General features: G+C 34.1%; 1 protein-coding gene and 1 long non-coding RNA gene across 5 annotated transcripts; one reads left to right on the top strand and one right to left on the bottom strand.

Moving 5' to 3' along the window:
* The first annotated feature begins 288 nt into the window (after nucleotides 1–288).
* Nucleotides 289–6374, top strand: LOC132604400 (apyrase). Its single transcript, XM_060317894.1, has 10 exons — nucleotides 289–391; nucleotides 1008–1270; nucleotides 1898–2026; nucleotides 2813–2869; nucleotides 2998–3090; nucleotides 3715–3917; nucleotides 4271–4362; nucleotides 4778–4992; nucleotides 5662–5851; nucleotides 6122–6374. Exons 2-10 carry the CDS (start codon nucleotides 1037–1039, stop codon nucleotides 6259–6261), a joined length of 1353 nt encoding a protein of 450 aa, XP_060173877.1. The 5' UTR covers nucleotides 289–391; nucleotides 1008–1036; the 3' UTR covers nucleotides 6262–6374.
* A 5559-nt stretch (nucleotides 6375–11933) lies between these two features.
* LOC132602648 (uncharacterized) lies at nucleotides 11934–14770 on the bottom strand. 4 transcript variants are annotated; one of them, XR_009567851.1, is made up of 4 exons: nucleotides 14447–14770; nucleotides 14228–14363; nucleotides 12833–12924; nucleotides 11934–12643 (listed from the first exon to the last, which is right to left on the bottom strand). It is a non-coding gene; the product is annotated as an uncharacterized LOC132602648 (long non-coding RNA). The 4 variants fall into 4 exon arrangements; XR_009567853.1 differs by having other exon boundaries at nucleotides 14250–14363; XR_009567850.1 differs by lacking the exon at nucleotides 11934–12643 and having other exon boundaries at nucleotides 12660–12924.
* Between the last annotated feature and the right edge of the window lie 2568 nt (nucleotides 14771–17338).

Raw genomic sequence — 17338 nt, 5'->3', positions numbered from 1 at the left:
AAAACGATAAAGCAATAAGCTGGTGTACTAATATTTTATATTAAACGTGTATGGGTCACTAATACAATAATTTCAGACAATGGGTATCTTTTCCTCTATTAAATCAAAGTTTTGGTCTCATTCAAATGACAGATCAATTATACTTAAATATTAATAAAATATAGATATAAAATGAAAGGTTTGATCTCAGTGGACAGAGAAGATGATAAAGTCTTAAACGGGGAAAAAATAATTGTCGCATCAAATCATAGATTAATATTTTTTATAATAGTAATATTAATATCACATGTTTCCATGATCAGTAAGTCTTCTTTGAGTTAGTTATGTGAGGCTATATAAGGGCACAAGATTACCATTTGCTTCATCATCCTCACCTCACAAGCATAGTAAGGTATCTCTCTTTCCCTCTCTGTTAACTGGTGATGGTGGTGTATGGGTCATGCTCGCTTCAATTAATTTCCTTAGATACCTACTAATTCTTACCATTACACATGTCGGGTAACGCCTTAGCCATATAAAAAAAAGATTATATAGTATTTTTTTAGCCCCCCTCTCTCTCTCTCTTCAAGTCATGTATAAACTACAAATTCATGCAGTAGCCCTAGGTGTTGTATCAGAAAATCGTTAATGTCTTACGGAAATTTTCATTGGATTCCGTCGAAATTGGCCCATCGCTAACGTTTTCAACAACTTTTTCGTTGGAAACCCCTTACTGAAGAGCCAGATTCTGTCGAGATATCAGTTGGGAATTAACAATTTTCTGGTAGTATAAATATATTGTCTCTAAGTTAAATTTACCGAGTACATGGAGAATTTCACATCATCAACGTAATTTAACTTGTTCTAGCAGATTAACTACATAAGATCAATTTTATATATCATTCATACTAAAGAAAGTGACCTGTAATTATCTTTTACATAATTTGAATATGTTAATAATTTTACACCATCAATGCATAGATTTTATCTATTTTTCTCTTTATAACTTGCGTGCTTTGCTTTTGCAGAAGATCTTCAAATTGGGGTGAAGGGCAAAATGTTGAACCAAAATAGTCATTTTCATATCATATTTTTGCTCTTTTCCCTTAGTTTTTTCTCTGCTAGTGTCAATGCCCAAATACCTTTGAGGAGGCATTTATTGAGCCATGAATCAGAACATTATGCAGTAATATTTGATGCTGGAAGTACTGGAAGCAGAGTTCATGTTTTTCGTTTTAATGAGAAAATGGAACTTCTTCCTATTGGCAACAATATCGAGTTTTTCATGGCGGTAATATATATTTTCCCATATTTTTTCACATTATCTTACGGAGTAAAATTCGCTTTTGTTAGCTTAATCCTCTGAATTTAAGTTACAAACACTATATACATTTTTTATAGGACTATTAATTCAATCTAATTTGTAAGAGTTTGCTTCATACTTTTGGTTAGTTAGTTCCACTAATTCTGAATAGTTCGTTATGGTTATTTTTTTAGGTGACTGATAGTGTAAAACTTTCTTTTAAACTGATAGTATATGTAGCCAATTAATAACTCTAGATTATAACTAGAAACATAAAATTATAAGTTTAAAGTATTTTTACATTACTAAGTTACTTAAAAGATAACTAAAAGTGATTGTTCACATAAATTAGAATTAGTAATCTAGAAAATAAGAATTTGTCTTTAGAATTAGTAATCCAGAAAATAAGAATTTGTCTTTAAGTAACCCAGAATTATGCTTAACGTTTATTTTACTTACATGCTATTATAACCATATACGTAGGCTATCCTATATATGTTAGGCCACCAATGTATATTTTTCTACGATCCAAAATCCAAATGTCTAGCTTGGACACGAGGATTGTTACAATCCCATATCAATTAATTATAAGCTACTTCTTGATTTATTTTGCAGACAAATCCAGGTCTAAGTTCATATGCAGAAGATCCCAAAGCTGCAGCCAACTCACTGGAGCCACTTCTAGAGGGAGCTGAAGGTGCTGTTCCTAAAGAATTGCAATCTGAAACACCCTTGGAACTTGGGGTCAGTATACATATTTGATTATCATATGTTAATTGACATGAATTTAATTTTTATAAATTGAGAAATATTTTTATACTATCAGATCATTTAGAAGGTAGCAATTACTTTATGTAAATATTCCTTTGTTATGTTGCTATTTAGATTTTGTCTTTATCTTTAAAAGCTGCGTAAATTTAGACCATGAAAATTACCTTTCAGCATAACGTTAGAGTCAAGTCTAATTCTTTTCTCACATATGTTTAATCTACTGACAAAATGTTAGAATGTGATTTAATGTTTTTGAATAAAAAAAGGGCAAGTGCACAAAGCATTCCGTGTTATTAAATAACTTTCAAAATAATTTTAGACTGTGATCTAACATTTTTCCAAAATTCCAGTTTCCTCATAAAGATATTTAGACCGTCGTTGTCTAAATATCCATAAGTTGCAACAGAAATAAAAAGAATTTTAAAAATAAAATAAAAAAAATGTTCATAACAAGTGGAATTAGTTACCTAGGAAATAAATCAAGCAACTGGCTACAAGAAGTTAAATAATGCTAATAGCTAATATAATAACTCTGTGCATTAACAACACATATATAAGTTAAATCCTATTAGCGTAATATACAATTCTATTATCATAAAATAAAGGCATATGGTCCAAATCTGAAAGCACTTTTCTTTTTCTCAGATTAGCACAATGCAAGTTGGTTATTTAATATTTCTCTGTCATTTAGAATTGTTTTACGTTTAATAATGCTTTTGGCTGCTCTTTTAATTTTTTCTTGTGTGTATAATGATACAGGCAACAGCAGGTCTTAGGATGTTAAAAGGGGATGCAGCTGAAAAAATTCTACAAGCGGTATATATATGTTTTCATCATACATTAATATTATTGCCTTGAAGAAATTTATTTCATTATAATAAAAAGATTTAATCCACTTTACTAATTAATTAATAAAACTTTTTTGTCCTTTTCAATTTATAAAGGTGAGAGATTTAGTCAAGAATGAAAGCACCTTCCATAGCAAAGATCAATGGGTTACTATTCTTGATGGCACTCAAGAAGGCTCTTACATGTGGGTAAGTTACAAATAAATAAATAAATAATTTATTATTTCTTTCTTTTCTTTAAAGAATTAACCTAGTTAAATAGACAGTCATTCAACCTGCATAAATTAAAAATAGTTGACGAATATATGTGTGTATATTATGTGTAAAGATTTTTGACTTTTCCTTTTTGTCCCTTAAGATACTCAGAGGCCTCAGAATATTATATAATACTCTCTCTGCACTAATCTATGTGATATAGTTTGACTAAGCACGAAATTTAAGAAATAAAGAAAGACTTTTGAAAATTGTGTTATAAAATAAGACAAATATTTGTCTGGCTCTAAATCATTTTATTACGGGTAGAAGGGAAGTTGAAGTTAAATTATTTCTAAATATAAAAAGGTGTCATTCTTTTTTGAACATACTAAAAAAGAAAGTGTATAACATAAATTAGGATAGAGGAAGTAACACGTAACTCTCATTTTAGTTTTTGTTTAATAAATAATTCCAATTTAAAAGTAAACATCAAATAATGATAAGTGAGAGATCTCAATTGAGTGGAAAATCTTTTATTAAGTAGCTATCCCAAATTGAAGATATTTCCTAATTAATTTTTTATTTTTTATTTTGATATATATTGTTATTTATTAATAGGTCGCAATGAATTATCTACTGGGAAATTTGGGTAAAAATTATAAAAGTACAACAGCAACAATTGATCTTGGAGGTGGTTCAGTCCAAATGGCATATGCCATCTCAAAGGAACAATTTGCAAATGCTCCTCAAAATGTTGATGGAGAACCCTATGTTCAAGAAAAACATCTCCTGGGAACAGATTATAACCTCTATGTACACAGGTTTGTCATATCCTTATATATATATTTTGGTTTTCCACCTGGTTGTTTGGTACTCGCTTTACAGGTGGGGCCACAGTGATAATACGGTTCGATAAAATCAAATAATTTGGGCTCAAGTTCTGCATAACTTCACTAAAAAATTTATTTGTCTATAAAAATATGGATTCAGAATTCAGTATGTAAAAAGACTTGCCATTAATAGGAAAAGCACACCGAATTGCTAGATTTTTTTTATTTGTTTCCAGCACTCAAAACCCAGACCTCTGATTAAGGGTGAGTATAATGGATCATAACATACTTTTTTCACCCAAGATATTGATAATGTTTTGTACTTTTATGATGCATGTATGCAGTTATTTGAACTATGGGCAACTAGCAGGTCGAGCAGAGATTTTCAAGGCTTCAAGAAATGAGACTAATCCTTGCGCATTGGAAGGATATGATGGTATATATTATATCTCTAATCTCTAATGACTTTTTGCCTTTAATCTTTACAATAATGAAAACATTTTAAGTAATAACAGATTCATTGTGCTAATTAATTTACACAATTATTTATCTATTTTCTAGTACCATATCAAGCTTGCACTTATGAAGAACTTGTTATTGTAACTCAACTTCACCTGATACTGATAGCTTGAAAATTTTATATACGTAGAACTTAAACTCATAGATGAACTCATGAAACTATAAAGGTCGTATAAATAAATTTCACACTAACTTGTAAGACCTAAACATTTCTATGTAAGAATTGTATCATAGACTACTTGTGACCCTAATAGTGACTTACTACTAGTAATATTTCTTATTCAAAACATGAAGGTCAAATGCTAATATAACAACATTTTTTTTTTCTGAAGGGTACTATTCATATGGAGGAGTGGACTACAAAGTAAAAGCACCAAAAAGAGGTAGTAGCTTGAAGAAATGCAGGAATTTAACTAAGCAGGCCCTTAACATCAATGAACAATGCAAGAACAAGGATTGCACATTCAATGGGGTGTGGAATGGTGGTGGTGGTGCCGGACAAAAGGCTGTTCATGCCTCATCATTTTTCTATGACATTGGTGCTCAGGTAAAAATAAAAGTTCTCTTTATATACAATAAACCAACAAAACATTAGGGAAAAAAAAATAACAATAATATAGGTAATAATTAAATATATTGACAAGGAAGTGGGTAAAGAGAATATCGTTGCAGTGGTTAGAGTGAGCCTACCTACACGATTGGACATCCGGTTCTAGACAAAGTTTTAGGTGGTAACACCGCAGTTTGTCCAGAGTTCCAAATTCAATGTTGATAACTAAACACGAGGGTCGAGCTCGTTGCGGGACTTAATTACCCAATACATGATTAGGGTACGAGATGACGAGAGCCATGTACCACCTGTATTCTCGTTCTTGTCACTTCTGTTCTAGTTCATGGCTTCTTGGTTCATCGGGAAAATATCACATAGTAACTAATAAATATGTGCATTCATTCTTAGAATATCTCAGTCAAGAGCGCCACTGAACAACGGTTCGCCGTCTTGCTATATAGTTATGAAGTACAAATAGAACAACATCAATAGTGAAAATTTACATAACCGACCCCAACTTACTCGACACTCAGATGTACGTAAAGTGGTTGCCATTGTTGTGATGTTTATACTTCTTATTATACGATTAATATTACTTTGGTATATATCATCAATTTTTGTCTACAATTTATAATTCTCGATTTGGGGTTCATTTTGCATTTGTAGGTTGGCATTGTTGATAAAAAATTTCCATCTGCTATAGCAAAGCCAATTCAATACTTAAATGCAGCTAAAGTTGCTTGCCAGACAAAAGCAGCAGATGTAAAAACTGTATTTCCAAACACTCAAGATAGAAATATCCCATACTTATGCATGGACTTGGTATATGAGTACACATTGCTTGTCGATGGATTTGGTAAGTATTTTCTCTACCACTTTCGGAAACTTGTAAAATTATTTTAATTTATTAGTTGTTTAGTATATCAGATTTAACTTATATACACTGAGCCTCCTTTGTCCTAAGAAATAAGCGCTGGCTTCCTAAAGTGTGAATATTTTATACTATCAATATACTTTGACTTGTATTTCCTATAAAGACAACTAGAAGCTAATTTGTTGCTTGGCTTTTTTTTTTCCTCCATATATAAGTACTTACCTTCTTTTTTTCTTGTGAATCTTTGGACAGGACTAAATCCATACAAAGACATAACAGTGATGCATGATGTCCAATACAAAAATTACCTTGTTGGGGCAGCATGGCCATTGGGATGTGCCATTGATTTAGTTTCTTCTTCTTCAAAGAAGACCATAATATCACCATCTTAGTGTTATGTCAGTCAATTGTAACAATAATTTCATGCCCTTTGCTTTGTTTTTTCAATCTTGTATTCAATTGCTTGATATTAATGGGCATTTCTTTGAGGGGTTTTGAACTTTTATTTAATATCTTTTCCAACATCCAAATTGTGCACAATTTGTCTCTCAAATACAGCACCAAATAGTCAAGCTGTCACAATTTGAAAATTAAAAAAAAAAATCGTAATATCACGAGTTGAAAGTTCTACTGAACTCATATTGTTCAATTGGACCTTCTCTATTCCACTGTTCATTATGCGTGGGAAAAAATATCAAAAAGATCATTTCAATATATAACTAAATCATATTTTAAAAGTTTATTCTGAAAAAAAAAACATTTAGTGATTCTTTTTTTTTATTTTTTTATTAAATTGTCTCCTTTGATCATTGATGTGCAAAAAGTATATATTGAGTTTGACATTCCAAACTTTTACATGATCATTGAGAAGAGGCTGTCTAGGATGATTGAAGTCTAAGTTAGCTCCCAAAAGAATGCGTAGTCAAAGCAGTTGACAGGGGTGCTATGACTCTATCTAAGAAGCTCTATCCACTAAGGCGGATTAAAAACAAAAAGAGCAGGCTTGACAGGTTTTATCCTGAAGCTTGGCATGTTTCAAGTATCTAAGTTTATTAATCCCCTAAACTGTTTGGGCAACTCAGAAAAAGAGTTGAAAGTTTGGATTCCAACCGTGTTGTGACTCAAGCCAGCCAGTTTATCAGCAGGTTTGTTGGCTTCTCTAAAACAATGACTGACGTTGAATCCATGAACTTCAACTAGCCTCTGAATGTCTTCTACTTCTGTGGCAATCTTCCAGGGTGATTTTCATTCCCCTTTTATGCACTTTGCAAGCAGTAGAGAATCAGTCTCCCCCAAAACTATTCCAAATCCTTTGCTGGCACACCACTTCAAACCATATAGTAGTGTAGCAACCTCAACAGTGTTACTTGTGCCAGTTCCCATGTTTATAGTGTAGGCAAAAATTAGTTTCCCATTGTGATCTCTGACCAGTCCCCCCCCCCCCCCCCCCACATTGCCCCTCTATACAGCTTCCATCACTATTGAGTTTCATAGTCCTAGTGGTGGGTTTGATCCAGTTCACTGGTATTGAAACTTTCTGATGAGTAGCAGCTTCCATGGTTTTGTACAGACTTGACCAGGTATTCCCTATCCAAGCTCTTTTGAATAATTTTTGTGTAATCTGCAATACAAAGAAGAGAATGTTAGTTTTTGTGACTTGGATTGAAGGTTTGATTTCATCATACTTGCATCTACACCTAGACCTCCATATTTCCCAACAGATAATAAGAGGCAGGATTTGAAGTCTTGAGATTCCACCAATTTTGTAGAATAATTTTGAGAGGCAAACTTCTGTATTGGATCCCCAAGGCACCTGCCAAAATGTTCCAAACCTTTCTAGCATGTTCATCTATAGAAAACAGGTGATCCACCCCCTCTTTCCTAGTAGAATCAGACTGGTCCTCACAGCAGTAGCATCTAAGTTCACTATAGATACCTAGCCTTTCAATCTTTGCATTTGTTGGTAATCTATCATGTACAGCTCTCCAGGTAAGAAAGGACATTTTAAAGGGAACATTTTTATGCCAGATCCTGCTAAGAGCTTCACTAGGGGTCCTCTTTTGTCTCAAGATTTCCCAAGAAGATCCCAAAGAAAATTTCCCTGACGTGTTAATGGTCCAAATAGGCTTATCTTCTCTCCGGCTAAGGATAATATTGATGTGTTAATGGTCCAACATTTAGTGATTCTTGTTATCTAGCTAGACTTGTCTAAACTTATTGCAGCATGTCATCCTTTGGTCCCTTTTATCACCCCACATAAGGAACAAAATATCTGTATCTCTGATCACTTGGTTTACGTTTGGACTTTTGCATTGAAGAAAACATTGACATGACTTGATTTGGCCAAGCAAAAGAAGGGCGCAAAAGGAACAAAAGAGAGGAAATAATGAGTGTGTAACGAAAAAGATGTTTTTCCCATCAACATGGGGAATTTGTGCTATAAACATGATTTTCCCACTTCATTCCCATCGAACCAGCCCACTGGGAAAACGCGTGGTGGGAAACAAATTCCCACTAAAACGCTGGGAAGCTTCCTACTTTTTTCCGTGTGAAAACATTACTATTTAAGTTTTTCCCACCGACATTCAGTGGGAAATAGCCACTGAACATTTTTCAATGAAAAATCAGTGGGAAAATAGAGATTTTTTAGTAGTGTGAATGATAAAAAATCAACCGCACTCGGTGTTTACACCAAGCATGACATGGTTTGTAAGTAGACCATTTGCACTTAAATGATTTATTAACGTGCATTCTTATCTCATCAAATCACTTAAATATAGTGAGTTTATACTGTTTGGTATAAACACCTGGTGTGGATGAGTATCTACGTGACATTATACTCATAGTCACCAACTTAAAATCTTAAATCAACTTCTATTTAAAATTTACTAACAAAATATTATCTAAGATACATCTTACCTAATGGGAGTGTTTGGTACAGGGGTGTCAAGTGGGCCGGGCCGGGCCGGGCTATTTAAATGTGGGCCACAAGGGGCCGGGTCGGGGCCGGGCCGTAAGTTAAGTGGGTCGGGCTGGGGGCCGGGCTTGGAGAGGGAAAGGGTGTCCGGCCCAGCCCACCTCGGATAGGGGCTACACGTCGGGCTAACCGGGCCCGTTAGTGGGTCGGGCTGGGTTTTAGTTAGTGGGCCGGGTTTTAGTTAGTGGGCCGAGCCGGATTTTAATTATTTTTAAAAAAAATTCTAATGCTAAAATTTATTAAGTTTAATACTTTAAAATCTAATTGTTGTCAACTTTATTTTAACCTTCAAGTTCCTTAAATTATACTTTGGCCCTATTTTCAAACTATAAATACCATTCATTCTTCTCCATATTATCTCACAATTCCCTACTCTCCTCTTTCTCTAAATTTCCTACTCATCTAAATGGGAACAATGCACATGAGTTTTGATACTAAACCAAAGTTCTTAATTTAATTATCTCATCTGATCCTAAGTCCTAATGTCATGTGCAGATTGTCACGTCTCCATCATCGGTGGAGACATTTCAATATGCTAAAAAATATTTAATTATTATTATATATAAAATATTTGAAACTAATAAGATTATATTAATATATTATTATATATATAACTAATAGTTTATATTATTATATAGTATACTGTATAACCTATTGAAATATTTTTGAACTTGTGTAAGCCAACGGCAAGATAGTAACTTAAAAGGGGTATTTGATTTATTTCACGCATCAGCAATTTCAGAGGTAAATTATTTTTCATTTAGTAGCAATTAAATATTAACGAATTCGATTCCTCTTCATTTTTATTGTCTCCATTTTTCTCAAGTTCTTACTTGAATAAGAGACACATTACATGAGTTAAAATTAATGGTTAAGTTTTAATTAACTAAAGTAAGATTCTAACTATGGTTTGAATAATTAATAAATATTTCATATATTTGCTTCCAAAATTTTAAGAATCCCACAATTATAGCTACAACTATTTTATTGGGATACAATGTTTTTAAAATACTTATTATTAGTAATAAATGTAATACTTATCTTTTTTTTTTTTTAATTTGAAGTGGGCCGGGCCGGTGCCCCGGTGGGCCATCACCCGGGCTTATGGTGGGCCGGGCTGGTGGGCTGTCCACCTTGTCCGGCCCATCCTCCTAATAAAACCCACCTAGCCCAGCCCCTTACACCTATTAGTGGGCTTGGGTCGGGCCGGTGGTGGGCCGGGTTTACCGGACCAGGTTCGGGCTAGCCCGGCCCACTTGACACCCTTAGTTTGGTATGACAAAGCGTCAGGAAGTTTAGTCAGAAATAATTTTGTTTCAGAAAATACTTCCACCAAAATGAATTTTTTTTACTTTTCTTGCTCGTGAACAGAAGTCATTTACCTTAATAAGTGATAACTATCTAAAGTTTTAACTTCACATTTTGCACCACCAATTAAAAGACATTATAATGAATCTTTAGTACTAAAAACAAATCACCAGTACACTATATCTACTAAGCGAACTTAGTTGCGCACAGTGGCGGAGCCACAGCCCGGCAAGGGTGTTCGGTTACCGAAAAATTATACCGGAAAAGCATGTCAATTATTACGTATTACAGACATATATTACATATTGAACACCCTTAATATACAGATTATATGAATTCGAACATCCTTGACAAAATTCCTAGCTCCGCCACTGATTGCGCACCACCTAGCTAATCATGGAAGAACATTGCGTTCAAATGTAACAGTCAGGGAAGAAGATGTTTTTTGGGACAAAGCACCTCCCTTTATTTACTTTTTTATTAGCAAAGACTTCTTAGAGACAGTATCTAATGGATCCGTTCCGACTTGTAATAACTCTTAATTTCCACTCTTTAATTTATGCAATTTCCTCTTTACCAAGAAAAAGAAACACTCACTAACCAAACAACGACAGGTATTTTATGGACATCAAACACAAGGGGAAGAAGTTTTTGCACGGATTGTCCTTCAAATGCACTGGTCTTTAATTTTTGCTTCTCATATATGTGATCTTTAATTTTTGTCTCTGCGGCTAATTTAATGGAAATATCTAGACATGCTTCACTTGGCATAAGTTCTATAACATTTATCTTTGAAAACAAAAAAAAATTCGTCGCTCAGCATAAGTTTTGTAGCATTTATCTTTGGAAACTGAATTTTTTCTTCGATCGGCATATCTGTGGGAATTAAGTTATGCAACATAAGTTGTGTAGGATTTTCAGATTTTGTTGTAGTTTTCAGAAACTGGAGTTATGCTTTCTGTGATATATGTTCTTTATCCTTTTTGAGTTGAACAACGTGCCTATTTTTGTGGAGTTTTATGTGTTTTGGTCCATTTTTATATTAAGTTTTGAAAAAATTTCCCTATCCGACACAACTTGTGAGATATTATGATACAAAAATATAAATTTTTGCTAAACGATGTGAACTTAAGCCACGCGAAAAGTACTGTAGGTCAATTATTATACTGGGCCTGTAAATGGTGGTAGACATAGCAAAATAAAAGCCCAATCCATTATGTTTTGGCCCATTTAGAAAAATAGTAGCCGTATACTTCCCATCAGTTGGTGTCAACACTGAAAGCGTGGACTTTCAGCTTTTGCTATGGAGGCGAAAACGTCATCAGGTACTCGACCCGACCCATTTCGTCTATTTGATGAAAATCTCAATCCGGGTTTGGGTCAGGATTTCATCATGAATTGGCTAGTTTGTGATATCTACTGCTCCCTCTGTTCTAACTTCCAATTTTTGTGACACTTTTCACTTATTGAGAGTTAATTTAACTATTATTTGAAGTAAATTGGAGTAAATCAACTTAATATTTTAGAATTAAAATTTAGATATTCAAAAACATTATAAAAAGTACTCTAAGTTGCAATTTTTTCTCATGTCAATATGATGAAAAAGTACATTTTAAAATGTTAATCAAAATTCGTGAATCTCGAGAAATAAAACATGGATCAGACTTTTTTTAATCAAATTTTCGTAAAATTGTATCTTTATCCGGAATCCTCAAAGGAAAGAAAAATCGTCTTTGCTTTGACTTTGATGAAAAAAATTCAGTTAGAACGGAGGGAGTAGTTCAGTACATGTTTTAAACTTGTTAGACAACTTCTAATATTATTATTCGTATTTTTTTTTATATATATATTGCTTATTTTTCACTTTTTTTTTTTAATTTAGTATGAACATGTTATGAAATGAGCTTAAATGAAGAAGTAAAAATTCATATAGCAGATCCAATTTGTTTGGGATTGAGGCATAGTTGTTGTTGGAGTAGGTTTTCTTTAGATGTGGAGTTCAATATGGAGCCTGTAGATTTGGATGGACTTACTTTGCTTAAGGTAAGATTTGTTCAATGATTTTATGGACTTAATCTTATTATACTGTTATTTCATGCTAATATTTTCATGATATCGACTCCACCGACGAAAAAGAATAGTCGATCCAAAATATGGATAGAGGAGGGTTGTGATTGATTGACAGCCAGCATAAAAACAATCAAACTCTGATATTCTTAAACGACTATTTCCCTTTACAAGACATTGCCTATCTGAAAAACTTACTAATTCTAAAATCTACTCATACCAAACTAGTATTACCAAAAAAGGTCTCCCCTCATAAACAAGTAAGTTAGCCAAGGAAAACAAATTTAAGAACAGCATATGTTCAAAAAGTAAAAGCGGTGATACCCAAAAGCTTCTCATATCATCATCTTCAGCTGATAGACATATGCGGACTCGGAAACGTATAAGTTTCTTGAGTTTCCAAAGAATGTCTTCCGGGACCGCTTTAATGGTGTACCGGAAAAATAAAATCAGACATGACTTACTATGCCTGAATAATATTATATTTTCTTTATGAAAACATTATGTTAATGAGCTATTGTAATGGACTTTCACATGAGTAAAAACAAGGTGGACCAACATTCTCTTGTTTAGTGACTTAAAAGACAAAATAATACACATTATATACTTACAACAGGTGACTTCTGGAGATTTCTTTCTGGTTTGCAAGCCATATCAGGAGGCCTTTTAAGAAGTCTTGAATGTTGTTCACTAGAACCATGGCCTAGCAAGAAATCAAAAAGGTTATATCTATAAATTTCCTTAAATAAAATTTCAGTAGATCATAGAGAATTATCCTTTTTTTTTTTTTAATTTATAAAGATAGAGGAATTATCTTTCAGAAGAACTTATAGACACTAAGCATTTCAAACTTTTAGGAGTACATAAAGCAGTCAGTTTGTCCATCTAAACACACGAGGAATCATCTCATTGAATAAGTGGAAACTTCCTCTAGGTAGAAAATAGCTAAATGCATAAAGTTTGTGTAGAGTGCCTCTAGGTGAAATATACATCAAAAAATTAAACCTTTTCACACATCAGCAATCAATACAACATCTATTCTTCATTATCACTGAAAATTATCCACTAAGATGGGTACTATATCACATTTAGTTTACTTAACAACTAATGACCCACAACACAACATAAGTTTTTTTTCTCTCCATCAGTACTCAATCAACAAATTAAGGTTGCACTGAGACAATAATTGTGCTTGGATTAGAACAACAGGGAAAAAAAATACCCTTTAATCCCCATGCATTGTCCACATAAGAAATAAAGTAACAGAGTTACTTGAGGAAATCTAAAAGCAAGAGAACAAAAGTAAGAGCTTTAACACAACGCATAAAAGTTCACGGCATTGTTGAAATAATTTGAAGTTGCCTGTCATTTGAAATACATCCATGATATTGCTGTGAGATTCCTCAGTTAGTAGCCTGGTATGATAAATTAGTTGTAAACACACATGCGTTTGAAGCTTGACAAAGAGCATCACTTAAGTTTTCTAAGATCTCAACTCAAAGTAACTTAAAAAAATTCATGACTTCGCAAGGTAGCTATCAGAGGTAAAGGCAAATTTACTTCCAAAAGAATAATTTGATTTTCACCTGAAATACAGTGAAGGAAAGAACAACCATTTCTTCTCGGATTTGGTCAGAAAGCAAGTTCATAGCTACGTGTATCTTTGAAGTTCTAGAGGTATCTAACTAATAATTAGATTACAAAAACTCTTTTTATCAGTTATACAGAACTCAAAAATCTTATGCAAAATTACACCAAGAGAAAATAATCAAAGACAAAAATAGTAGAGGGCGTTACAACACCAGCTCCCACAAAGCATTATGCAGTAGCTAAAAAGACTACATAATTTACACAAGGCCTAATTCGATTATTTGAAAAAACTCAGACTTACTCACTAATCATGTTCCCACATAAACCGAAACATCAATTACAAAATAAAAAATAAATCGACAATAGCTTGAAACAATGCAATCATAGAGTACAAACACAACACTGAGCATACTCACATTAAAAGAGGAAGAGAGGGACCTTAATCGTCGGGAAATGATGAAACAGGGGAGCGCATGAAAAATCACTTAGCATCCACAAACTCCAGAAAATCGACCTTCGGAGAGTTCTCGGGCTCATGGTCAAGTCTACACACTAGAGAATATAAATAGGTGAGAAAAAAAAATCCCAAACAATAAAAAATAGAAACCTAATTGGTCAAAAAATCCAAAGGTTACCAGAGTTATTTCCTGGCTAGGTCTAGCAACGGAGAAACGACACAAGCATGTAAATCTACTAGTGGAGAGAGTTTTGAACAGACAACTGATGGCGGTCATAGATAACTAAGCTCACCACTAATCGTTTTTCCGGCAGACAACCAGGTTGAAAGATGGTAGCGCTGCCAGAAGGACCGCCGGTAATTGTCTCCGGCTAGACTTCAACTTCTCTTGGTGGTTTCTTTGACGTATTCATTTTCTTGATGAAGTCAGGTTAAGGGTTTTTGGGAGATGGAGTTATATTTTAAAATTATATCACCTACTATTTATTTTTTATTTTTATTCTTTTTAGTAGCCAAATCTTACGTTGGGCATAAACCCGCTTGGTTTTTGGCATTAGGGACTAGTTATTGATCATATTAGGACCAGCTCCCTTCGTTGAGAGTTAGGGACCAGCAAAATATCTGGTCCTTAGAAGTATTCTTTTAAGGACCATATTTTTAACTCGTCGCTAAATGTTGGTCGCTAATAGGCGTTTTTCTTGTAGTGCAACTAAATCTAGCATATTAAGGTTATAATCCCAAAGGCCTTGGAAGATTCTAACCAAAATAAAAACAACTATTTCTATCTCAATTTATGTGACACTTTTATTTTTAGTGTATTGCAAAAAGATTGTCACATTTTTAATTTTAGAAACAACTCAACTTTAGAATTCTCATTTTGCCGTCGATGTGATGATTTTGTAACTACACAATGTTTAAGGCTTGTTTCAGACAACAAATTCAAAAGTTTCATTTCTTTATTAAATTTTGTGCCCTGTCAAAGAGTGTCACATGAATTGAAAAGAGTAAAATATGTCAAGTCGAGTTCTAATTTTATCATTTTGGTGTTTATTAAATATACATGCAGGCCGCAATGAATTATCTATTAGGAAACTTGAGTAAAAGCTATAAAAATACAACAACAACAACAACAATTGATTTGGGAGGTGGTTCAGTCCAAATGGCATATGCAATCTCAAAGGAACAGTTTGAAAAGGCTCCTGAAAATCCTGATGGAGAACCCTCCGTTCTGCAAAAACATCTTATCAAAAGACATTATTACTTATATGTACACAGGTTTGTATCGAGACGCATCTATGATTTGAAGTTTATGGATTCATATTCAGCGATCTGAAATTAATATTAATATACAATATTTAAGACCCGGCGAAGCATTGATTATGTATTTGGATCGTTTGTGATGTATGTATGCAATTATTTGAACTATGGGAACTAGCAGGTCGCGCAGAGATATTCAAGACTACAAAAATTGATAGTAATCCTTGTGTTTTGCAAGCTATGATGGTATTTATACACATACTACACAAAATATTTGTCTATGATTTAATATAAATTGTTGTCGAAAGCAATATATTTTTTATAATGCGCGAAATATCTTCATCCTAAAGTCTGCCATTGAGTTTAGTTTCCTGAAGCATTGCGTAACTCTCTAGAACCGCAAAAGGCGTATTAAGGACCCTTTATTCACAGATAGTATTAGCAGGGGCGGCTCAATGATATTTGTAGCCTAAAGCGAAACTTGATTGATAGGCCTATGGAAGACATGAACTAAAAAAGGAAATGTGATTTGCCAGAAAAGTACATATTTCCTTACACTTAAAAGGCTAATTATCTCCTCCTTTAAGTTGTCCTTTTCAGTCTACCTTTTTCTTTTAACAACAATTATAGTGTTTTATTCTTCTACAAGATTCATATTTATTAACAAAGAACAATTTGGCCATTCAAATAATTAGTAGTAACAATTTTGGGGCCCCAAGGTTTGGGTGGCCTCAAGCAAGTGCTTCAGCTCAATTGGTAGAGGCGAACCTCTCGGGGTTGAAATGATGCTGAGGTTCCGGGTTCGAGCCTCCCTTGGGGTCTGCATGGCCTGGGTAAACAAGGGTATAAATGGTCGAGCTGGCAGTACCCAGCATGGACAATTTCTGAGTAAGGGTGGGACCCCGTGGGGATGCCTTCGCCTAAAAAGACGCCTTTTGTGACGACCCACCTCAGGGGACCCACTACTCGGTATTGTCCGTACTCAGTCACTCAGTATTCGACCATTTATACCCTTGTTTAACCAGGCCATGCAGACCCCAAGGGAGGCTCGAACCCGCGTCCCCAAGCACCTTTGTTCCCCCGAAGAGGACGTCTCTTACCAATTGAGCTGCCTCTTGAGCACCCCCTATATATTAATTTTATTGAAGTATCTAGTATCATTTCAATTATCTCGATAACATCAATCTCTACCTCTAATGGAGGTAGATTGTTTTGTACAACCATCACTACTAAAAAACAGGGAACTAACAATGGACAAGTTTTGTAATTAAATAACAAAATTATTTTATTTTAAAGGGTACTACTCATACGGAGTGGAATACAGAGTACAGGCTCCAGCAAATGGTACTAGCGTGTGGGAATGTCAGAAATTAGCTAGGGAGGCACTTAACATTACCCGCACCATGCAAGTATGACAATTGCACATTCAATGGTGCGTGGAATGGTGGAGATGGTTATGGATTCGATACGCTGCATGCTTTCTCATTTTTCTATGATATCGCCGTTCAGGTAAATTTCTGGCTACATCTCTGCTTATTATCTATAAAAGCCTAAAAAATAGTTTCTACGCTTTGGCCATGCGCTGCTCGAGCTCAAGACCTTGCACGATGGTCGTGAATCGCATGCACCAGAGTGCCAATGCCAGCTCATGGGCAAAGCTGCTAAGGCAAAGACTTTAGGCCCCCAAATTTTTAGGGGTCCCCCCCCCCCTTTTTTTTTTTTTTCATTGATGGTAGATTATGACTATTTCTTAAAAATATTTAATATTTTAAGGTGAAAGTTACAAGAACTTTATCGAAAAAGTGAGAAGAGC

The sequence above is a fragment of the Lycium barbarum genome, chromosome 7 (genome assembly GCF_019175385.1).
Source record: "Lycium barbarum isolate Lr01 chromosome 7, ASM1917538v2, whole genome shotgun sequence".
Lineage (NCBI taxonomy): Eukaryota > Viridiplantae > Streptophyta > Magnoliopsida > Solanales > Solanaceae > Lycium > Lycium barbarum.
The sequence above is the reverse complement of the archived record's forward strand: the minus strand, read 5'-3'. Positions and strand labels throughout refer to the sequence as shown.

What these genes read in the sequence shown, in the direction of transcription:
- LOC132604400 (XM_060317894.1), top strand. Translation starts at nt 1,037, where the DNA reads ATGTTGAACCAAAATAGTCATTTTCATATCATATTTTTGCTCTTTTCC. An exon ending in ATATCGAGTTTTTCATGGCG is followed by an intron (nt 1,271 to 1,897) that starts GTAATATATATT and finishes TTTATTTTGCAG; the next exon opens with ACAAATCCAGGTCTAAGTTC. An exon ending in AAGAAGGCTCTTACATGTGG is followed by an intron (nt 3,091 to 3,714) that starts GTAAGTTACAAA and finishes ATTTATTAATAG; the next exon opens with GTCGCAATGAATTATCTACT.